This window comes from Salminus brasiliensis, chromosome 19, assembly GCF_030463535.1.
Source record: "Salminus brasiliensis chromosome 19, fSalBra1.hap2, whole genome shotgun sequence".
Classification (NCBI taxonomy): Eukaryota; Metazoa; Chordata; class Actinopteri; order Characiformes; family Bryconidae; genus Salminus; species Salminus brasiliensis.
Window position 1 is genome coordinate 32742890 of NC_132896.1, and position 26128 is coordinate 32769017.

The window sequence follows — 26128 nt, forward strand, 5'->3', positions numbered from 1 at the left end:
AAGCAAGATCCACTTTTTTAATACCCTTGATTTCAGAAGTAACAATAAATGAGCAGGTGTCCCAATACTTTTGGCTCTGCTTTTTATGTTGTTTCAATGCAAACTTAATAAATAAACATGTTAATATTAAAGCATTAATACCTGCAACAACATTCTGGAAGAGGTGATGCATATTCTGAGAGAAGTGAAGGCGTGCCAATACTTTTTGGCCATGACTGTATTACTGCTAAACATTTTAAAAGGAGATCATGTGACGTCTGATTGTCAAACATGGGTTATAAGCAAAAAAAAAAGAAAAAAAAAACTACTGCCTTTTCCAGCCAATCAGATTCATCTCAAGACCACAGGCAGCTTATATTCTTTGATGCCTCTGTAAACTGCTTCCGTTCCAGTTTGCCTGAAACAAGAATGGCTTCATTTATGACGAGGATTCTCGCTTTCCTCTTCTACATAATGTGTAAGTTTATAAACTTCTTAAATCGTTCAGATCTTCAGCTGCTTCTAGGGTTGGAGCTTTACTGTCAGGTGTAGAAACCTTGTCTACCTTTTCTTTCTTGGTTTTAATCAGATCTTACTTTATTTTAGGTTCTGCTGAAGCTGAGGATGTTGCTGAGCGAGTGTTTATCTCAGCTGAGTCTGATAAACCTGTTACTCTTGACTGTAGAGATGTAAAACAGAATGTTTACAACGCTCAGTTTTGGTACAAGCAAATATCAGGGCAGGAACCTCAGGAAGTGGCAACACGGCTAAAAGGAAAATTAGATGTCAGTCTTTCACCTGGGGTTACGGAATCACATTTCACAATACACAAGAATTTTTCTTTAACTATTAAACAACCGACTAAAGCTCAGGAAGGAATGTACTACTGTGGAGCAGGAGAGGAAAACACCATCAAGTTTTCAAGTGGGACATTTGTAGCTGTGGCAGGTAATGAAAGTGCTGTTCTTCAATTCAAAATTGGTCCAGTTCATGTATGAGGGCGAGATGACCCAATATGTCAGTTTTACATATAGTGTAACTGTATTTTCTGAGCTTTATTGGTTATTAATCCCTTATACAGTTGACCTGCATATCCTAATCTTACACTGTCTTTATTATATTGATCAGATCATTCCCAGTCAAACATCTCAGTCACCCAGAGTCCAGAATTCCAGTCAGTTTCTCCAGGAGAACCAGTGAATCTGCAGTGCACGGTCCACCCTAAGGTCCAAGCAGCTGAACGTAGAGTGCTCTGGTTCAGATCTGCTGCAGGACGATCCTTTCCTGAGATCATCTACACTCATCACAACAGCAGCCGTCAGTGTGAGATCAGCTCTTCTAAAGACGGCTGTGTGTTCAGCTTCACCAAGAACATCAACAACAGTGAAGATACTGGAACTTACTACTGCGCTGTGTCCAGCTGTGGGAAGATCATTATTGGCAATGGAACAGCAGTAGACTTTAGTAAGCCTCACATCTTTCATACAGGGGGTTCTGCAATCGTTATATCTAGAACCTTGATGACCTTGATTCCTGGATAGCCTGCTTTATCGAACTTTTTTAAAATGCTTCTCTATGGCACCAAAAAGGGTTCCACTTTTCTTAGAAGTCATAGAACCTTCTTTAGTAAAGTGTATAAATAGTATAAACACCTAAGAAGAGCTGGATACTCTGAGCTTCAGAGAACCAAAGCTTTATTTATTCATATGTGACTTCATAATTATATCATATCTTACCATCATACTGGTTTATCTTGAATGCTTATGATTATAAATATGTAGTATTGTTAATAATTTATATTTTCTAGAGAAGCCTGTGGATCTTGTTGTGATCATTCTGGGAGCAGCGTTGGGAGTGTGTTTGCTTGTGATCGCCGCTCAGATCATCTACAAAAGAAGAAACTGTGAACACTGCAGAAGTGAGTGTCTTTTTTATGCATGCATGAATTTTGTGTTGTACATGACTGAAATTAGTTATTACTATGAAGAAGCAATTTAAGTTTATTCAATAAATTCTTAAATAAATGCAAAACAAATACAAAATAAAATACAAAATTATTCATTTAAAGTATTTGAGTTTTACCACATGTATTTTTTTTTCTTTTTTTTTTTTAAAGACGAACCACTTTTTACAGCATATTTAAAATTCATATAAAGCATTACAATGATAGTTTCTTTTACTGGTACTTGGTCAAGAGTTTATTTTAACACTGATTGTATTAATCTGTTGAGTATGACAAATAATTGGCTAATTATTTGGTAACATTTTGGTCAGTTCCAAGACAGTCTTACTGAAATAGGTTGCAGGCCGAGGCTATTAATCTTATAAAGAATATAAAACTAGTACAATTTCACTGTTATGTAAAATATTTAAACAGAAATAAGAATCCATTAATCTATAAGAATGCTTTTTACTTTTTTTTACAGCCTAGATTGTTTTCTTTCTAGATAATAGATGGATAAATGGTACAGCAAATGTCTTCAAGTGTCTTCGTATTGCATTTCAATCTCATATAGATACTCATATAGGTACCTACATTTTATTTACATTTACCTACATTTTATTTTTTTTTACATTTAAGTTACTTTCTTGTTTGAACATTTGACACTGATATTTAGTATAAGTTTGAACCACTTACAATTTTCAAACAATGAGATAATTTACTCATGTATCGCCTTCATGTATTTCAGTGTAACTGTAAAACAGTAAAACTAGGCCATGATGATTAGTGAGTGTGTTTGAGCTTGTAACTATTTAAATTATACAGTGAAAATAAAGCAGTAATACATTCTATAGACAAAAATTTGGGCACAACTACACATCGCACGTACAGGAGCTTTTATGACCCCCATTCTAAACCCATAGGCATTATTAATCTGGAGCTGGTCCCCCTTTGCTCTGAGCTCTACCAGCAGCAGCAGCAGGTCTGGAGCTCTGCTGCAGTTACTGAGTCAGTTGGAGGCTTTTCTGCACTCTGCTCTGAGCTCAGCACTCGGCCCTGACCCCGCTCTGTATCTTTACGTGGTCTGACAGACACTCGGTGGATGAGCTGCTCTCTGTGAGCTGTTCCTCCTAAACTCTTCCACTGTTCAATAATAACATCACTCACAGCTGATGGAGGAAGACCTAGGAGGGAAGGTCTAAATTTCACCAGCTGACTTGTTGTTGTTGGTGCAGCAGTGTCTCCTATTACATACAGAACCACGCTGGAGATCAGTGAGCTCTTTAGAACCTCCCGTTCTTTCAGGGATAGGAGCTTGATTTTACACACCCTAAAACATCTGAATTTATGATTAAGAGGCATCCCAAAATGTATCTGACTTTATCTTTAACATTATGTAAAAATACAAATGAAAAAAATAATAATAATTATGCACAATATAGTAAAATGACCATTTCTGTACAAATAAATTTGGTAAAACTAAGAACGGACTGTGTCTGAAATGCACTGAGAGACAAATCCAGAAATGATTTGATGTAGAAATGATTGATTGTTGATTGGCACCTGATTTCTTTTTTCCCTTATATATTTTTTCCAGTAAGACTTCAGCTGCGTACACTGGTGGAAAACACAACCAATCAGGTACTACATGTGTCCTTTTCTGCATTTAGAAGATGTGTTATGAAGCACACTGATAATCCTGTACTAAAAGTTAAGTTCTCAGACCTGTTTAACACTGTATCTCCATTCTGACAGAACCCTGATTCTGTTAGGCTGAACTATTACTGAATATACCCCAGTTTGTTTCAGACTAATAGTGACTATGTCATAACAGTCCATTAAAATTAATAGCAGTCTTGATATTTTCTGTAGAACAGGACTTTAAATTAAGAACTCAGTACCGATTAAAGCATTACTGCATGTAGACGAAACCTCTTTAATAACAGAACTGACATCTAGGTTGTAGATCTACAGTCAGATTCCAATCACAAGCTAAACACACGCTAACCAAACACTGGTGAGAAAAACCATTAAACTTTCACACCTCCTAAAGACGTTGGGGTGTGAACAGCAGTGCACATACAGTCCAGCTATTCTGGGTCAGATGTTAGCTTCCTCACTTTGGATACACATCATCAGAGGACAACGATGTATGCTCAGATAAATGTGTCTTATAAGTTTGTATATCACACTAATATATTCCACTATATCACACTCTACTAAACATTTTTGATGACACACACACACACACACACACGCACATATATATATATATATATATATATATATAGATAGATAGATAGATATAGATATGCTTATGTGTGAATGTGTATGATATTGTAATCTGTCATTTGTCATGCATAAATACTACAGGCCCTGTTAGAATTTGATTATTAAAGTTATGCTGCCACCTGCTGGAGTTCCACATTTAAGTTCTGGTCTTTTATTCTGTGACAGGACCCTGATGAGGAGGAGGAGTTCTGCTTTACTGAGAAGATGAAGAACGTCTTTACCAAAGTCAGATTCACACCTTTTCCTTACCACAAAATCACTCAGTAAAACTGAATCAGACAGAACACAGAGTTTCTGTATTTTCTTCTTTGATATATATATATATATATATATATATATATATATATATATATATATATATTTTTTTTTTTTTTTTTTTTTTTTTTTTTTTTTCTTTTTTTTTTCAGTAAACTCATTTCTGCATGATTATCCTGCGATTCATTTTTCTGTGTTGTAGCTTTACTGTTAACGGCTCTTTCTGAACCAGTTCTGTCCTCGGTGAGTTTTGCTGAGATGCTCATGAACCTTCACCTTGATGTTCTGTGAAAACGTCACATTAAAGAAATTTCACACTTTGATCACTTTGTCTTCTTTAGACACTGTTTTGTCTTTAATACATGTGAAGTCTCAGACAACATCATCTAAACATAGATTAGAGGAAAGGACAGCAGAATATAACTCTGAAAACCACTAAAGAACTTGTGGTTGACTTCTGTGAAGGAAGTGAAGCTACAGTGGTTCTAAACATGGGGAACTGAGAACAGCTTCAGTCAGCAGTACAGTCATCTCATTCTCTCTGAAATGGGAGGATAATCCAGATTTAAAAGTCTGTATTATTGTGCCAGTTTATAGTCATGTAGTGTACCTAGTTTAATGGCTATTGTCCTGGCTGAGGACCCAAATAACCTGCAGAAAGAAGCTCCTCCTTATTCTCTCGGCATTGGGAGCGAAAATGCTTCCCTGATTGTAACAGAGAGAACACTCCATTGCCAGAATGGCTGAGGTCCATCACTATCTTCCTGGCCTTGGTCCAGCACTGCTTGATATAGATGATCCTCTGGTCAGGGAGCTAGGTCTTGATGATGTCCGCACACCTGATCACACCAACCACTAGATAGAAACATCTGTGTTAGGTGTTGGTGTGGCAGCACCATGACTGGACTGCAGAAAGCAAAACTGTTCACTGCAGTCCTGTTGATCCTGATGGGGTGGTAGCTCTTCTCTTATCGTTATGTCAGTATGTTGGCCTATAAAATATCGCTGGATTAGCTGTTGCTGTATGAGCTGTTTTACATGTCATGACAAACAACTGTAGTCTACTTGATGAAGCTAAAGGTGCAGAAATTTTATCTGTGGGCGTAATTCAAGCTTTTACAGCTCCATACACCCAGGCCTGGTCCAGAGGCCTTTGGGGGAAAAACCTGTATACTACAACTCAACCAACAGTTGATTTACAATGTCTGAACAATTTAAATTAATAAAATTAATTAGTCAAGCTACATCATTCAAAAGCCTATAAATGATTTTTTAAAATTGCATTTAAATTCTTATCCTTCTGAGTACACATTTATTAATGCTATTCTTTTCATTGAATGCTTTAAAACATACATAGTTACATAGTTTTTTAACATTTGGGAGTGTCTCTGGACTTATTTTCTCAATGGAAAACTGCTTATAACAATGTCATATATTTTAAAAGGAGGTCAGGTGACTTCTAATTGTCAAAGACAGCCTATAAGTCAAGCAAAAACTCTCAGCCAATCAGATTCATCTCAAGACCCCAGCAAGCTTATGCACTTTGAAGCTTCTGCTTCTGTTCCAGTTTGCCTGAAACAAGAACGGCGTCTTTTGTGATGAGGGCTCCATTGAGGATTCTCATTTTCCTCTTCTACATAATGTGTAAGTTTATAAACTTCTTAAATTGTTCAGATCTCCAGCTGCTTCTAGGGTTGGAGCTTTACTGTCAGGTGTAGAAACCTTGTCTACCTTTTCTTTCTTGGTTTTAATCGGATCTTCATTTATTTTATAGGTTCTGCTGAAGCTGAGGATGTTGCTGAGCGAGTGTTTATCTCAGCTGAGTCTGATAAGTCTGTTACTCTTGACTGTAGAGATGTAAAACAGAATGTTAACAACGCTCTGTTTTGGTACAAGCAAATATCAGGGCAGGAACCTCAGGAAGTGGCAACACGGCTAAAAGGAAAATTAGATGTCAGTCTTTCACCTGGGGTTACGGAATCACATTTCACAATACACAAGAATTTTTCTTTAACTATTAAACAACCGACTAAAGCTCAGGAAGGAATGTACTACTGTGGAGCAGGAGAGGAAAACACCATCAAGTTTTCAAGTGGGACATTTGTAGCTGTGGCAGGTAATGAAAGTGCTGTTCTTCAATTCAAAATTGGTCCAGTTCATGTATGAGGGCGAGATGACCCAATATGTCAGTTTTACATATAGTGTAACTGTATTTTCTGAGCTTTATTGGTTATTAATCCCTTATACAGTTGACCTGCATATCCTAATCTTACACTGTCTTTATTATATTGATCAGATCATTCCCAGTCAAACATCTCAGTCACCCAGAGTCCAGAATTCCAGTCAGTTTCTCCAGGAGAACCAGTGAATCTGCAGTGCACGGTCCACCCTAAGGTCCAAGCAGCTGAACGTAGAGTGCTCTGGTTCAGATCTGCTGCAGGACGATCCTTTCCTGAGATCATCTACACTCATCACAACAGCAGCCGTCAGTGTGAGATCAGCTCTTCTAAAGACGGCTGTGTGTTCAGCTTCTCCAAGAACATCAACAACAGTGAAGATACTGGAACTTACTACTGCGCTGTGGCCAGCTGTGGGAAGATCATTATTGGCAATGGAACAGCAGTAGACTTTAGTAAGCCTCACATCTTTCATACAGGGGGTTCTGCAGTGGTTATATCTAGAACCATGATGACTTAGGAAACCATTGATAGCCTGATCTTAAAATGGTTCACTATGGCCCCAAAAAGGGTCCCACTTTCATTAAGTCATAGAACCTTATTTAGTAAAGTGTACAAATAGTATAAACACATATGAGCATCAATGAGCGTTATGTATTCATATGTTATTATACACATATGTTATTATAATTATATTATATCTTACTATCATACTGGTTTATCTTTAATGCTTATGATTATAAATATGTAGTAATTTAATGATTTATATCTTCTAGAGAAGCCTGTGGATCTTGCTGTGATCTTCCTGGGAGCAGCATTGGGAGTGTGTGTGGTTGTGATCGCAGCTCAATCCATTTTAATCTGTAAAGGAAACTGTAAACACTGCAGCGGTGAGTGTCTTCTGCTATGCATTTATGAATTTGTTATGTATATGTTTAACTAAAGACGAGCTCTTATTATTTCAAATTTAAATCAAGCATTATGATCATTATTAATAAACTGTAATTTGGGTAATGGTTTGTTATCATTTATATCATATATATATTCTTGGTTTTGACCGGGTATATACGAATATACGAACCCAATTGTGGTCAATTTCATGACAGTCTTATTATATTACACTGAAATAATAATAATAATAATAATAATAATAATAATAATAATAATAATAACAGGTTCCAGCTATTCAGATTGTGTTAATGCTAATGAATAAAACTGATATAATTGTGTATAACTCATATAATGGGCAAGTAACAGGGTGGTAAAAACAAAAATAAAAAAAATAAAAATAAATGAGAAAACATACCTATGTATATGATAACGGCACAGTAAACTCATCATTTCCATTGCTTTCTTTTGCAGTCTAGAGTATTTCTGGTCTTGATAATAGACATGGTACAGTGTTTGTCTTCAAGTGTCTTTGTCCTGGATTTGAATTCTACCTGATACTTTTTTACAACATACTTTACAACAAAATTAGTATATATTTTATGAACACCTTTTAATTTCTTAATTTTTAAGCTTATGGAGTAAAGAATGTTCTTACGTCCTTTATCTGCTCAATAGCTTGAACCTGTTCAGCTGTGGTCTGATATTTTCTGTTCTTTACTTGATTTGAATATGATCAAAACAATTATACTCCACATAACCAGGGAATATCTAGAAAACATTGGACATTTCTGTGTTAGATAAAATGTTTTGAAGCTTATCATCATCAAGTATTTGACCAGTTATCTATTAAAATTTTGCTTATTCTGAACAAGGTTAAGGTTAGAGTTAATGTCCAGTTTAGTTTTAGTGTTAAGATTTTAGATGCATTTAATTGAAATTTAAGTAAATGACAGCTGATCATCTCCAGGTGACCATAAATAAAAAAAAAAAAAAAATAAAAAAAAAAATAATATATATATATATATATATATATATATATATATATATATATATATATATATATATATATATATATATATATAATTACATAGTGGTAACAAAGCACACATGTATGCCTAAAATCATGTAGAAACATATATAAAAAGACAAAATATAATATATTTAAAAATAGATAATGAAATGTAATACGGTAAAGAAATATGTTCAACGCTGAAATACAGTAAAACAGGTGTTCAGAGTATAAATAGGTAAATCTAGCTAAATGAGTAACTGTATCTGAACATATAATAAACTATATATAATAATGTAATATTATATTATTGTAATATTATAACTCATTTTATAACTCTCTAATAACTCTTCTTGAAAGACCTTGTCCTCATCGCTCACATTGCACACTAGCTGCTCACTTCAGTTAATAAGTTACTTTCCAGTTTTCTATATATTTTATGTATATATTTTTTTGTATATAATTTTCTGTAAACGTATTTATATATATAATTACATCTGTACATATTAGATGGGTTTTTTTTTAGATATTTTTGTATTACTTAGTACTTTAACTTATTTTTTTATTCTAGTGTAATACATTATTTATTGTAATACTTGTTAACATTTAACATTTACTTGGTGTGTTGCTCACACCAAGTAAAGTTTCCTTGTATGTGTAACAAACTTGGCAAATAAAGAGATTCTGATAAAGATTCTGTTTTTTTTTTTTTTTTGTTTTGTTTTTTTGTATTACAACATATTTGTATTACATATTTAACATGTTTAAATATTTAATTTAAATATTAACTTCATATTATTATTTTGTTTCTAGGGAAACTTCAGCCAAGTACAGTGGCGGAGAACTCAGACACTAAGGTACTACAGCTTCAAAGATGTTCTGATGCACAATGGACATAAAATAAAGCTCTCTTACTTATTTAACTCCTGTATCTCTGTTCTGACAGAACCACGATGCTGTTGGGCCGAATTACGCTTCAATACAATTCAAAGAGAAGAATCCCAGAAGTGGGAGAGGGAAGAGAGAGCAGCCTGAAGACATTGTCTACTCTCAAGTGAGAAGCTCCACTGCTGCTCAGCGCTCACATCGCTAGCTCTCTCTCCCTTCATTCACAGAACTGAAGTCTGAGGAAGTCATGTTTTTACTGCCATGTTCAGCATTTCAGATGAGCTCCAGCTTCAGCTTTACCATCTTTAACCTGTTTAGTTCTCATTTATCTGCTGTCTGACCTGCTGCCCTAGATCTGCAATAACGGTCACTTTTCTCAGACCCCCTCTGTGCTCCAAACCGGGTAACTGTAAAAGAAGCTTCAGCTGTGTGTGAAGAGCTGAGGATACCTGAAGAGGAGATGTGAGAGGTGATGTGGTCACTAGGATCTCTCAGATGTGGTTAGAGCATGCCTGAGTTTACACTGATGGTGTCTGATATCGTGCACCTTTTCATTGACGTGTGGCGTAGGGATGTGATTGGGCAACAACCTGAGCTTGAAGACAGTTCAGCATGTATCTAGAATTACCCCAGACTGTTTAGACCACCACTGTGTTCATTCTTCAGACTCTATAGAGAACTGTAACTTAGATAGGCTTATATAGAATAGCTTGATCTCTAGAACTGCATTCTTTATTATAATAATGAATCTTGATGTTAATTATATTCTGCATCTTGTAGGACAAGAAAGTCTTAGGGTTTGTTTCATAGCAGTGCTTAACTAATATATATATAGTAAGATTTTAAGTGTTTTTTAATTATCACTTTGCTACTTGTTAAAATGCATATGATCACAAAGTGTCAATAAATTTTAAATTGTACTTTTGTCCTTGTACCTTTTTCTTCCTACACTGATATTCATGCCATGACATGCAAAAAAGGCCTGATATATTTTTTTGGTATATATTATTTTCTAATTAAATTTAATTTTGAGGTAATTAGGTTTTGTAATGAAGGAATTCACTGAACACTTGCTACAACAAAACACAAAAGTACACTAAAATATGTATTATTATTATTATTATTATTATTATTATTGTCATTACTATTGTTACCATATATTATAACATAATACATAACATAACATAAAACACCGAAAACAGATTTTCTAATACACATCAATCCTGTTCTTATATCTAGTTTAGCAGTCCCAATTGTGATGCATTTATTTATTATACATACTATCATTTATTAATTAATTTACTCCAAAACAGTTTTTACATTTTTAAATAAGGCCTGATTTAAATAAATGCATTATATGTAACATCTGACACACATCACAGTGTAAAAATCTAATATTACATACTCAGATTATGATATTGTAGCCTCGTATGGTTATATATTACTAATGCAAAAGCAGTTTTACACCTATTGAGACCCTGCATCCTTATATGGGGACGTTACATTTCTGCTTCTCTGCACTAAGATACTTAATATTTAAAAAAAGTGACCCTTTGACCTTGTGTGTCAACATTATTTTTGCAAAATGACTTCCTGTACAAAGACTAAGTTTAGTTTATATACTTGTTAGGTCCTGCTAATCCCTAATAAGAGACATTAAGCAAATGTTCGGGTCTGATGAGGTTAAAGAAGGCCAAGTGATTTCTAATGGCCAATTACGGGTAAAAGTAAAACCTGTAAAAAAGCCTGTAGGAACCATGTGATTTCCAGCAGCCAATAAGGTTCAACTTCTGAACCAAGCAAGCAAATACAACTGAGTGCCTCAGTTCATCACTTCCTTTTGAATGTTTTCCTTCAAGTCTTGTACTGGTATCTAACCTATGTTTAGATCATGGCTTCATTTAGGATTGTCATTTTAGTTCTATATAAAATATGTAAGTTTTCTTCATATAAAATTGCTCTACATTTTTGTAACTATCAATGATACTTGTCTGAAGTCGTATGAATATTTCTTATTTATTAACTCTGAACTTAAACTGATGTTACAGGTTCTGCTCAAGCTGTAGGAAATCCAGAGCCATTGGTCGTCTCAGTTAAAGTCGGGGAATCGGTTACTATCAACTGCACAATTACAGACCAGAAGTCCAAAGCTATGTTTTGGTTCAAGCAAAGACTGGAGCACATGCCGCTGGAAGTGGGATTCAAGCACAGTACAAAAGATCCTGAGCTTCAGAATCCATTCAGGGACTCAAAATCAGTATTTCAGCTGAATCAGACTGCGAGCGGCGTTTCTCTCATTATTAAAAGTGTTAGTAAAGAAGATGAGGGAATGTACTTCTGTGGAGAGGCTGAGCAGAGCACTGTGAACTTTTCTAATGGGACTTTCTTAGCTGTGTCAGGTAATTATACCATCTTTGGTTTGGCTTCAATATTCTGACCACAGAACATCGTTCAAATGTCCAATTAACTGATTGTATTTCCATTTTAATGTTTCTATCGATAATGTAGTATATATATATATATATATTCGAAGACAAAGATCTGATTTCTCAGAGGATTACCAGTTATGCTTTTATTGGTGTGATGAACATCTTAGACTGTCTTTGTTTTACTGACCAGGTCATTCAAACATCTCAGTGGATCAAACTCCAGAACTGGAATCAGTTTCTTCAGGAGAGTCGGTGACTCTGCAGTGCACAGTCCTCTCTGAGGTCAGTCCAGAAGATCTCAGGGTGCTCTGGTTCAGATCTGCTGCAGGACGATCCTTTCCTGAAATCATTTACACTGATCACAGTAGCAGCAGCCGTCAGTGTGAGACCAGCTCCTCTCCACACAGCTGTGTGTACAACTTCTCCAAGAACATCCTCAACGACAGTGATGCTGGAACTTACTACTGCGCTGTGACCACCTGTGGGAAGATCATCATTGGCAGTGGAACAAAAGTATACTGGAGTAAGACGTCTTCTGTGCTTTATGCATTCTCTTGAATGTCGTATCAATTTGTGAACAAACCCGTTCATTCCTGACCCTTCTGTTCTAGATCCTCCTTATCATCACCAACTTGTGCTGGTTCTCAGCCTGGGTCTGGCTCTGGGTTTGAGCTTATTCTGGAATATCACTCTGACCTGCTGGAGCTGGAGGAGAGGGGTCTGCAGTGGTGAGTTCATTCAGATGAACCAAATGTTCTTCAGTTCATGACCAGGTTCCTGAACTTCTAACACGGTTCCTCTCAATGCATTTCAAGGTGAAACATCTCGGTCTGGCCTCCACGATTTCCAAGAACTTCTACAAGACCAGGTATGTTACTATTCTGCTTGTAGCTGTTCTGTAGCTTAGCAGGTGATCTCTCAATAATGTTGACAGTCTTTTGTGCTGAGACATGTTCATTAACATTAATAACAGTTAATAATGACTGTTTGACAGCAAGGGTTTCCAACTCTTACATATCTCATGAAATCTTGTGCAGCCTATTTTTCGTAATCTACTGTGCTTAGAGCTACCTTTCGGTCCCATGATGATATTTTAGGATTGATAGAGACTTCTTTATGCATCTTGTGGTCCACTCCTTAGGCTTCTAGGACGGCCACTGTTTTTTTCCAGTGGTAAATGATTTCATGGACAGTAGAACGGCTGATTTCTAACTGTTCTGAGATCTTTTTAAAACCCTTCCCACCCTTCCCAGACTCCTCTGAAGGCCCCAGAGAGCTCTTTGGGTCTGGTCATGGTAATCTTCACCACTCACTTCAAACAGGCTCCTCCAGAAATGGGGCAGTGGTGGCTCAGTGGTTAGAGCGCTGGGATATCGATAACAGGGTTGTGGGTTCGATTCCCGGGCTCGGCAAGCTGCCACTGTTGGACCCTTGAGCAAGGCCCTTTACCCTCTCTGCTCCCAGGGTGCTGGAGTTGGCTGCCGACTGCTCTGTGTCTGTGTGTGTGTGTGTGTGTGTGTGTGTGTGTGTGTGTGTGTGTGTGTGTGTGTGATTTCACTACCAGATGGGTTAAATGCGGAGGACACATTTCGCTGTACAGTGACAAATACGTGCACCTTTTAGAATCCTCTCTAACCATGGTCTAATCATCTTTAGCTGATGTTCTGCACTGGATTCTGATTTGACACATTTGAAGTGGTAATAAATGTGGGGTGTTCTAACTTTTTCCTTCACAAGATAATTGCAAGATATTTCTTCACTGTATTTAGTTCAGTTATAGTACCACCAATCCAAAATGTAGTTAAAAAGAATGTATGTACCTAATAATGTTCTTTTTTTACTTAACTGTGTTGTCAAACACACCAACATGAGCTTTTAAGTTTTAGTTTTACAGTTTTAGCACCACACTGGGGACTTTTCTAAAACAAAAGAACACAAGTAAAGTGTAGATTGCATCTGCAAACCCAAAACCCGAAGCTGTTGGACCTCCAAGACATGTTGTGGTTTTGACACCAGTTTAGAGACCAAGCAGCCTTTTTTTCATGTCTCAGTTTCCACATTCAGACGGCACATCAGTTAATGAGTTTGAGACTCGTCATGACCACAGTCATCTAGACCACATCTGGAAAATTGCATGATAGTTATTATTATTTATAATAATTATAATAATAATAATAATAAGGATAGTAGCAGAAACTAGAAGATTGACAGTTGGCCCATTTAAACTTCAATGTAGTTGGTAAAGAATGGTGGGGGCAACTCATACCAGACCAGAGGCCTCATTTATAAAAGACACACACTCAGATAACTCTATTATATTAAAATAAAAAGTCATGTGTGAAAAGTCATGTTTAAGTAAGGATTGAAAATATATGAAAAGCAGTGTAGATCACCATCAGCACAACTTTCCAATCGAATGTACAAATGATCCATGTGGTAGACCCAGTGCACTACAGAAAAGTTGAGGCAATCTGACAATATTTTATTGTATTGTGATGAATTTTGTTATTGTGGTACACGATATGCTTTTATGAGTGTATCATTATTATCGTCAGTGTTTATTCAATTCAATTTAATTTTATTTATATCGATTTTTTACAACAAATGTTGTCACAAAGCAGATTTACAGAGATGCGGGCCTGAGCCTCTTTTGAGCAAGCTAGTGGCAACATAGGAAAAACTCTCTCGGGTCGAGAGGAAGAAACCTTGAGAGGATCCAAGACTCAAAAGAGGAATCCGTCCTCCTCAGGTCGACATCAGATAATAATAAAAATCAAAACAGGAATTAAGACAATAAAACTAAACTGAATTAAGAAAAAAAAGTTTGCACTGATTAACTGCATGTTTCATTACAAGGAGTGTAATCAGTCTTATTTAATTCAATAGAGTGAAGAATATTGTAAGTAAAAATCACAGTACTCAGTATGGGAGGATAATTTAATTGAAGTTGAAGAAGTCGAAGAAGTATTTTTATGCTGATGGTTGGTTTTTATGCTCTACATGACAACATATTGCAATAAACACACATATCACAGAAAAAATGTCCTTAAATATCGTGTTTAATAATGTGATTCTGTAAATCATGGCAAATCATTAGGAAATTCTTCAAAATCAAAGAGGGTTCTACATGGATGAGGAGAAACCTCCAAACCTTCTCAGAGGAGCTACAGGCCCCTGCTAGAACTTGATTACTGAGGTTATACCGCCACCTACTGGAAGTTCTCATTTTAGCTCTGGTCTTTTTCTGTGATAGGACCATGATGACGATGATGATGATGAGTTCTACTTCGCTGCTTCACATTTCTCTGAGAAGATGAAGGAGAACGTTTTCACCAAAGTCAGATTCACCCCTTTTTCTGACCACAGACCAACTTAGTGAAGCCAAAGCCAATTACACAACAGGAAATATATATGTATTTTTATATAATGTTAAAATATGTATATATGTGTAATATGTTTTCCATGTTCTGTATACAAATTATTACTCACACTTGTATTGTTTGCAGCTGGATTACACTGGCAAATCAAGTCAACTGTAAAACTGCACTATTTCTTTTCTTGTTTTCACTTCTGATTATGAGCTAATTTCATTAATCCATAATTTGTTTTGTAATATTTGTAAATAAAATATAGTCAGGCCTTAAAAATGAAAACTCACAGCACCACTTTACCCTTGGTTCTCAAGAAACTCCAGAGGTTGAACGTACGCTATGTGTCAGTTCCCCTTGAGCCACCAAAACAGCCCTGACCCATCAAACCACCAAAACAGCCCTGACCCATCAAGCCACCAAAACAGCCCTGACCCATCAAACCACCAAAACAGCCCTGACCCATCGAGCCACCAAAACAGCCCTGACCCATCGAGCCACCAAAACAGCCCTGACCCATCAAACCACCAAAACAGCCCTGACCCATCGAGCCCCCAAAACAGCCCTGACCCATCGAGCCACCAAAACAGCCCTGACCCGTCAAGTCCCCAAAACAGCCCTGACCCATCGAGCCACCAAAACAGCCCTGACCCGTCGAGCCACCAAAACAGCCCTGACCCATTGAGCCACCAAAACAACCCTGACCCATCGAGCCACCAAAACAGCCCTGATCCGTTAAGCCACCAAAACAGCCCTGACCGGTCGAGCCACCAAAACAGCCCTGACCCATCAAGCCCCCAAAACAGCCCTGACCCATCGAGCCACCAAAACAGCCCTGACCCATCGAGCCCCCAAAACAGCCCTGACCCATCGAGCCACCAAAACAGCCCTGACCCATCGAGCCACCAAAACAGCCCTGACCTGTCGAGCCACCAAAACAGTCCTGATCCATTAAGCCACCAAAACAACCCTGATCCATTAAGCCACCAAAACAGCCCTGACCCGTCGAGCCACCAAAACAGCCCTGACCCGTCCAGGCAAGAACTCTGCAAGAGTGAAGGTGTCCTGTAGTATCTGGCTCCAAGACATTAGCAGCAGATCCTTTAAGTCCTGTAAGTTGTGTGGTGGGGCCTCCAAGGATTGGATTGCATGGACCTTTTTTGGTAGGTACTGACCACTGCATACCAGGAACACACCACAAGACCTGCCTGGTGTGACCACAAGACCTTTTGGAGATGTTCTGACCCAGTCACAATTCGGTTCTTGTCGCTGATTCTCACGCTTGCCCAATTTTTGGTCACCTTCTTGAACTGACTGTTTGCTTGCTGCCTTCACGTGCTTTTAGAACCAGATAACCAATGTAATTCCCTGTAGACGTCTGTGGTTTCAGTGCTATGGCTGATCTATTGGTGTTCAACCAACTCAATGCTTTATTTAGAATTTTATGTTAAAACAGGCTCAGAACTCAAATTCTGCTGTAGAGAAGCAACACACTTTACACTGGGTCTGCACAAGCACTTCTAACTACTCATGGCTATAAATAAACCCTCTGCACTTTGCACTCGGCTGTGGTCAGAACGAATGAATGATGAGATGGGAAGTGTTTATCAGCTTCTGCTGATCTGGTAGCGTCTATTGAAACCTCAGCCTGACCTCATACAAACAGGATGAGGTCTACTGCGATGCTCTATGCTTCCTGTTCGACATGAAAGAGCAGTGGACACCGTTACACAGTTACACCGTTACATGTTTGTAGTTTGTGTGTGCGTGTGTGTGTGGGTGTGTGTGTGTGTGTGTGTGTGTGTGTGTGTGTGTGTGTGTGTATGTTAAGTCAATTTGTTTTCCAGTATTGTTTCTATTTCTGTTTTTATTTCATTGTTGTACTTTTGGGGGTCATTTTCCATTGTACATTATTATTATCATTATAATTATTATTAAAGTACAATACAAAGAGCAGTCAAACACTGACCCACATAACACTGTAGCTTAAACCAAAATCTATTGTTAGATAAAACCCCATGAAAGAACAAGAGGAAAACATGTAGCCAGGTGATAGATATTTTAGAAATATCTAAAAAGCCCCAAAAGAACGACCCTGATTGGGGTTCAATTGGAGGGACCTATTGGCAGAGCAGTGGTAAGAGTCAGCTCACTGTATTTGTTCAATAACTGCTTATTGATGATCTGTAAGGTGTTTATAAACGTATTGGTGTAGTGGGCAATAACACCGCCTTCCCTCTGGAACAGTTGGTGTGAGGTTTTGCTCTGACATCAACAATATATGCAAGCAGAAAATGTAAGTATTTGAAAATAGCTTTTTTTTATTTATTTTTTATTCATTTAGAGAATTCCAGCATAAACAATATTTTAATGGATAACTTAAGCTTTTGCTCAGTACTGTATGTGTTAACATTCATTGTCCCACAGCTAAAAAAATAAATAAAATCTTTTCATTTTTAATTAATTATTCATAAAAACTCTTTATTATTTTAAAGTCACTGTAATTTATAATGTATTTAGCATTTTGGCAAAAAAAAGGTTTTAAAATAATATAAATTTAAAAAAATAAAAAGATATTCATAACTGCTACTGTTGGACTGTTAATACTGCATCCCCAACAATAAAGCTTTGCAAGTTAGCTTGAGCGAGTCTAATCTCCAATACCCCATAACTGCAAATAAATCAAATCAGCCCAAGGGCTCCCTCTAATAACACTAAATTATTTGTAATTACAGTACATTATACAATAAATATCAATTTGATCATAAATCAATACATTCAAAAATAGTGATTTTATTTTTTTAAGATTTGATTTTTACTGACCGACTAGATAAAAACTGCTCCTTATCTAGTCGGGTCAGTAAAAATCAAATCTTAAAAAAATAAAATCACTACTTTTTTAAAGTTCAATTTTATTTTCATTGCATTTAACCAACAATATACACATAAAACTATAACTAATAAATAATAAAATACACGAGCTTTACTCCAACCCGAGACTCGCCAGACCAGTGTAAATAGTCTCCTCTGCTTTTCCTTCTGTCTGACTCGCCTGTGCATCTTCTCTCTTTCTCCTGAAATCCACCGCAGCGTACTGGACATCATCTTCGGTCTCATCCTGCAGCAAAATTAAACAAACGTATCTTTTTATGGGAAATCACAGAAACCTCCCCATGTTTTAACTTTATGTTTTAAGTTTAAGATCTTCACCTGTTCTGACTCCTGCTGCTCACTTTGCTGTTCATGTGTTGAATTGCAACAAATCACTGAGCTGACCAAATCTGGACGACAGGCAAAAACATTAGAATTCACAAAGCTGAACAAACACCATTGATGGACGGATCATACTGGAGATCTATGAGGCTGAACTGCCCTCATAGATCAGATACATCCACATCCAGGAACCTTACTTGTCACTTTGGTGATTCTGTCTGCAGCACCAAGCTTTAGGGAGCAGAATGGTACCATCCAGTCCTAATAATAAAGGTTCTTCAAAGGGTTCTTTGACAATGCCTTAGAAGAACCACTGTTGCCCTCATAAAATAGCATAACCTTTTAAAGATCTAAAGAAACGACCTGATGTAAAGGTTCTTCACATTCATACTTCTGTCTATTACCAACACGTCCTTTAATGGAACCAAATAAAAGTGGTTCTTTCAAGGCATCACCCAAAATCCACTGCAGTTGTGCTTTTTAAGCTGCAGACACTCTCTTTTCTCATAGGAAAATAAAGGTGTGACAAAACGTTCTTTGAAGAAAACCACATTTCTTTCACTAAACTATGTATGTGAGTGAGAAGAACCTTCCCTCACTTCTTTAAACCCCTAACAGGTTCTTCACTCTCGCATGTCTTTCACAAAATGCTTCTGATGGACGATTTACTTTCACTGTACCTTTTTTTCTGGCAGTGTAATGGTGTCCGATTCAGAAGAAATGGATTTATGAGTTTCTCACACTAAACTCAACCCCTCCCACATTTCTAACTGAAGCAAGTTTCACTTACTGTAAATGCGCTGTCCGAGCTCTCTTTGCTTCTTGGTACATATGAGATATATATTTACAATGATAGACATCAGCAAAGCTTCACAGAGGCAGGCGATGATGGGGATGAGGATGGTGGTGTTGGTGCAGTTACTTGAGTCATCCATTGTTCATCATGAATGGCTCAGGTTGAGGGTGTCTGCTCTGGAGGAATACGTAAAACAAACGTGTGAATTAACAGTCGTTTTTTTTTTTTATAGATATTTAAAAAATAATAGCAGGATAAAATATTTAGTACTAAATCTAATGTGACTCTGATGGCCAGAAAGGACATTTGTTTATTCATTTATTTATTTATTTACTTATGTTTTTATATTTCTTACTTTTGCTTTTTATATTATTGTACACCTATACATATATTGTAAATTCTCTTATTGTACATTGTACATTTAGGGGTTTGCTGTATTTTTTTGTATATATATATATATATATATATATATATATATATATATATATATATATATATATATATATATATATATTTATTTGTGAATTTCCCCACTGCGGGACTAATAAAGGATTATCTTATCTTATCTTATCTTATTTATTTATTTAAATGTTTTTACATTTGTTCCTTTTTTGACATTTTTGTACACCCATACATATATTGCAAATTTTCTTATTGTGCATTGTACATTTAGTTTTATATATATATATATATATATATATATATATATATATATATATATATATATATATATATATATATATATACAAAAAAATACAGCAAACCCCTAAATGTACAATGTACAATAAGAGAATTATATATATATATATATATATATAAATATAAATATAAATAAATATAATACATATTTATTTATTTTTATGCTTTTACATTTTTGTACACCTATACATGTATTGTACATTGTGTATTTTGTTTTGTATTTATCTATGGTGTTTTTATTGAAGTATATGGTGTTATGGGAATTTTGTTCTGGCAGTGTTTCTGAATGCAATCATACATTTTTAGTTAAAAAGGCATGATATGTTGTTTTTATTATTTTATTAATTTTGTTTTTAAAATTTAATTTAATTTAGTTTTTTATTATTTTACTGTCCGTGAGAAATAATCATGGTAAGACTCTTGGTAATAAATACATGGTAATAAAGAAATTACTCATGTGTTTTAAACAGCATATATAAATAACTTTACTAACAACATGGTCTAACTACTCATTCTATAAAATGTATTTATATTTATTTTTTTTAAGCAAAAACATCCTTGCTGTTGATATTTTCATTCTAAACCAATTTTAAGGATACAGAAACTTCTGCAAAGTTTTTATATGCTACTATTTATTATCACAAATAATAATACAATGCTATATTCAGTATTCGTACATTGCTGCATTATTGCCATTTGTCTGTAATATACGATTTCTCCAATAATGTTTTAATCAACCCTTTTTTAAACACAGAGTATGTGGAAGGTGACTCTCACCTAATGTAGCCAAGCATAAACGTAAAAAACAGATTAGAGAAATAGGTAATGAACAAATGATATTGTAAAAAAACGTTGAAAACGTTTGTCAATGTTAGTAAAACATTAGTGAACAATACAAGAAATCATCCAATAAAAAAAACATCAAGTGGTCTATGGAAACTGTACTCACAAGTATTGCTGACCAGTGGAGCAAAAATGCATAGATGTGTCACGTCTCGAAGGCGGTGGTGTCTGTCTGCCTCATAAAGCTTTAGCCAGTGGTCTACCCCTCCCATGTTTCCATTTTGTATTAATGCACTCTGGTAAGTGGTCGTCCTTGGTTGTAAGATGGCCTACAGACAGTTTTTAAAGGTATTCTTTAAACTGATTCCATATTTATGTTTATGTTTTTCAGTGTTTTATAAAACTAAACGTTGCTCAGTTTGACCTGAAATATAGGTGAATCAGTACCGATGTTTTTTTGAGTGACGCCACAGAAGAACCTTTTCTGGTTCCATAGAGAAACACTTTTGTAAAATGTGTGGATGAAGAGGATGAAGGAAGTTTAATATTCTTCACTCTGTTTTTCCCATGGCATCACTCAAAAAGCCATTAGTAGCGACTTCATTTTTAAATGTGTAGCTCTTGGCCCAAATTGAACAGTGGGCTTGGATATGCGGTTCACCTCGAGTCAGTAGAGTGAGAAGGCCACAATCTTTTAAACCAACTAAACCGAGATTCAGGACTGGAAGCTGGATTTGAAGACATCTGCAATTGTAGAACCCAAGAAAATGAAAAAGATGATTATTTAAAGGACTATAATTCGTGAGCTCCATGAGTGTGAAGAACCTTTAGTAAAAGGATCTAGAAAAGTTCTGAAGGAAGATCCCTTAAACTGGTAAACTGGTTCCAAACTGGTTCTCTCTCCAGTTAATTTATGGAACCAACAGCGGCTCTTCTATGGCATCACTTAACCTCTGCTTCTCTGGACCATTTAAATCTGGCGTTTGGCCTCATATAAAGAACATTGTTTTTTTTTTTTTTGTTTGTTTCTGCAAAAACGACTTCCTGTACAAAGAGAGTTTACAAACTACGAAGTTTAGTTTTGATACTACTAATCCCAAATAGCTAGGAGAAATTAAAAATGCACACCAAGCAAAAGTCCGGGTCTCTGGAGGTTATCGAACCCCTCATTATACCTTAATGTGTAAGAATGCAGACATGCAAAAATAAATAAATAAATAAATAACCTGTTTAGGTTATTGCTGAGTGTTATTATGGAGTGCTGCTGCCACCTTGCTGCAGACTGTAGACATGATGGCAAGCTCCAGGAATCCTTTGACTCAAAAATGCTGATGTGACAAAAAATAGCATGGACCAGCAGCACTGTGCCACTGATAGCATTCTTATTCCACACTGCACTCTATAAGTTCTGAGGTAGGGCCTCCATGGATCACATCAATAAGCTTTAGGTGCAAATTTATTTGTGTAGCTTTTAACAACTGTTGTTGTCAGATTTGCACAATCAATAATTAGTAAAAATACAAGATATCAACTACATAAGAAAACTTGGGAGGAGCTAAGACTTACAAGGGGGACCCGACCCGTCCTCCTCTGATCAGAACTGTTTATAAATTATTGATAAAAGTCACCAAGCATCAAAACTGTTGTACTGCTCATATTCCTAATCATAATATAATAATCATGGTGTAGAATAACTGAATATAGTCATAGCAGTGATGGTCAGAGTAATGATGGTTAATAGTGGTGATATTAATAGTGGACAATAGTTAAGAGTCCATTTAGGTTTTAACATGGTCATTAGGCAGGTAGCAGTGGCAGGAGGGTGTGCAGCTGGTCTGGGTGCATTGGGTGGTGGGGGAGCCTGGTGGTCGGACTGATGAGTGGCAGCTGGTCTGATGCAGGTGGAGAGGACCCCAGCAGAGGGTCCCAGTCTTCCAGCACTGTCCTTTCTTGAACCACTTTTGGTAGGTACTGACCACTGAACATCGGGAACTCCCCACAAGACCTGCCTGATGTTCTGGAGATGTTCTGACCCAGTCGTCTAGAACATCACAGTTGGTTCTTGTCAAAGTGGCTCAGATTCTTACACTTGTCCACTTAATTGCTGCACACCGGTGCATTGCTGTTATCCTTGCTATCCTTGCCCTGAAAGCATCAAGTCTCACTCTAGAGTTCAATGTCTTAAAAACATGAACACTAGATGGAGCCCTAGATTCCCTGTCACACACTGTGCTGTGTCCTTGCTCTAATAGGAGGCATCAATATTGCTGGTAAAAGTATAAATGCCTTAATAAACTTTTGGAGGTTCTTCAAATGGAGGAACCTCATAAGGTGCATCAAGGAACCTTCAATAAAAGCTTTTAGAAGAAAAATGTTCCTTTCAGGTTCCTCAAAGCATCTTAAGTGGTTCCTCCACAGTTTCAAATTGAAGAACCCCAGAAAGGTCCTCAAGGAACTTAGAGTTTTAACAGTGTAGGGTGAGATTGGGCGAGACTGGGGGAATTATGTGTTTTTCTATAAACTGGTTTCATTGCATATTTTTTGGGAGGATATAAAAACAACCGTCTCTGGGTGTTTTTCTCACTTTTCCAGCTTTAGTGAAGGTGGTGGATTTGTCCTCCTCCACTGCCTCCTGTGGAAAGTGCAGAAACAGCTATGTGGACCAAGGCCCCATCGGTGTAACTCTACCCCAGGATCAATAACCACCAGATCCCGCTGCGACTATTGCTCCCATTCCCCACCGCTGAAAAGAGCGGCTTGATTTTCTCACTGCATTCCACGGCCAGTTAAACCAATACAGCGCTGAGCACAAAGTCAACATGGACCTCGGGGGCGGCCAAATTGTAATTCTCAGTACAAATACACAAAGCTCATCAACAGTTTGGGAGTCAAACAGTGAAGCCAGAGCAGAGGAGAAATAGAAAATCACTTGTTTATTACAAAAATATTATTATGATAACACTTACATGAGCACCAATGCAGCAGTACTTGCATTTTTACGGCCTTTGAAGGGATCTTGTGCGATATATGGAGAGGGCAGGGTGGGAAAACAGGTCCTGCCCTGCTGCTTGACTGTCCTTTGTTTATACTGTGTTTTATAGAAACGTGGTAATCATTCTGCTAGATTGTAAAAAAGATTCATTTTATAGAAATGTCTCTGATACAAAACACACTTTGCAAATATTGCAAGTAAACCAACTGCACTGCTGTAAATTATGCTCTGCATCTGCAGACTTCAGACAGGAAGCTCTGTAGCAGTACATGAGACGAATCAAATACATACTGGAAAATAGATTTGAATAGTAATACAACATCCAATACAAACATAGCCCTTTGTTTCCCCTTCAGTTTCTTCGTCCAGACAGCTTCTCACTGACATGAGTGATCCATCCTGGGTAAAGTCTTCACAAAATAATCACATTAAAAAGGAATTCCACTGATTTTTCAACATTTTTAACTGGTTAAGGTGTGAACAGCGTCACTCAAAGTCAGAACTGTTTACAATAGTGATGATATGAACCAGGTGTCCAAAGTGAGAGTTCAAATGCTAACTCACTCAGAAAACTCACTATTACACAAAATGGTTACAAATATATGACCTGATACCTACAGAGCCCCTGGAAGGCATATTGTGTATTGTTTTTTAGGTAAACCAGACACTATCAGATGAGCACCCGATACTATTAGGTCAGCACTAGATACTATGTGTTGAGCACCCGGTACTATGAGATATGCATCCGGGTACTATGTGGTATGCACCAGATACTATGCGTTGAGCACCCGGTACTATGAGATGAGCACCAGATGCTATGTGGTATGCACCAGATACTATGTGGTGAGCACTTGATACTACCAGGTGAGCACGAGATACTACCAGGTGAGCACCCGGTACTATGGGATGAGCACCAGATACTATGTGGTGAGCACCAGATACTACCAGATACTATGTAGTGAGCACTAGCTATTATGTGGTGAGCACCAGAGAGTATCAAGTGAGTACGAGTAACTATGCCATGTGGTGAGCACTAGATATTATGTGGTGAGCACTAGATACTACCAGGTGAGTACCAGATACTATGTGGTAAACACCCAATAGACCAGGGGAAAACAATTGCTCACCATATAGTATCAGGTGCTCACCACATAGTACCAAGTGCTCTTCACATAGTATTGGGTGCATAGTATAGAAACCTGCTCGATTCTTTACTGATTATTTTTTCAGTTAGATTAGGTACATAGCAGATGTACCTACAAATAAAATGGCTGTATTTGTGTTGAAGTCTAGGGTCAGTAAGTGTCTTTCTCTTTAAACAGATCTGAATGAATGAGTTTACATCACAACTCTGCATCCATTAATTGTGGTTGGTGTGGCGCAACAGATAACACCACTACCTGACAGTGAGCTACTACACCATGTGGGAGACTGGGGTTCGATTCCCTGTCTGGGTGGCTGTGCTGCGCTACACCAATAAGAGTCCTTGGGCAAGACTCCTAACACTACATTGGCCCGCCTCTGTAATACCAGTAACCGTGTAAGTCGCTCTGGATAAGAGCGTCAGCTAAATGCCGTAAATGTAAATGTAAATTAATTCTGCATAGATTTTAAACAATCAATGGAATTCCCCTTTAAGAAAGAAAGTAAAACACCACAGTATGTGTTGATAATAGACTGCTATCGAAGTTAAGAACATGTAAACATTCACATCATCATAGTCACATATTCTAATAATGAAAAAATATCAAATATATGTGTACATCACCTCTATTATAGCTGTTTTATATATATATAGTCATCTGGGAATATCATGGCCTCCTCTGGTTTGGATTGAACTGGGCCTATTATATGAGCTCCATTTCCCATTTAGCTTTTCTTCACCCTATTCTTCAACGCGCAGGACCCCCCAGGACTGACCACTATAGAGCAGGTAGGTAGTATTTGGGTGGTGGTGGTGAGTGTGTTAGTGTGTGTTGCTCATAGACTGTCCACTCTATTAGAGTCCACCTTGTAGTTGTAAATTCAGAGAAAGAAGCTTATCTGCTGCTGCACAGTCTGTGGTGGTCATCCTCTATTCCTTCATCAGTGCCAACAGGATGCTGTAGGCTGGATATTTCTGGTTGGTGGACTATTCTCAGTCCAGCAGCACTGCTGTGTCTGATCCACTCATACTAGCGCAACACACACTACTAACACACACACACTCACCACCACCTTGTCAGTCAGTGTCTCTGCTGTGCTGAGAATGCTGACCCACCACCCAAATACTACAGTCTGCTCTGTGGTGGTCAGTCCTGTGGGGTCCTGACCGTTGAAGAACAGGGTGAAAGGAGGCTAACTATGTCTTGACCACACGTCTTCTGTGGGCCATTTCACACTTTTCTGACATCATACTGTTGTTTCATGGTGAAT

General features: G+C 37.1%; 1 protein-coding gene and 1 long non-coding RNA gene across 2 annotated transcripts; both read left to right on the top strand.

The window, feature by feature from the left end:
• Positions 1 to 1826: 1826 nt before the first annotated feature.
• On the top strand, positions 1827 to 4486 carry LOC140540577 (uncharacterized). The gene is made up of 3 exons (XR_011977880.1): positions 1827 to 1897; positions 3519 to 3562; positions 4379 to 4486. It is a non-coding gene; the product is annotated as an uncharacterized lncRNA (long non-coding RNA).
• A 6828-nt stretch (positions 4487 to 11314) lies between these two features.
• LOC140540774 (signal-regulatory protein beta-2-like) lies at positions 11315 to 12631 on the top strand. The gene is made up of 4 exons (XM_072663199.1): positions 11315 to 11367; positions 11482 to 11835; positions 12050 to 12385; positions 12474 to 12631. The coding sequence occupies exons 1-4, from the start codon at positions 11325 to 11327 to the stop codon at positions 12629 to 12631; spliced, it is 891 nt and encodes a 296-aa protein (XP_072519300.1). The 5' UTR covers positions 11315 to 11324.
• The last annotated feature ends 13497 nt before the right edge of the window (positions 12632 to 26128 follow it).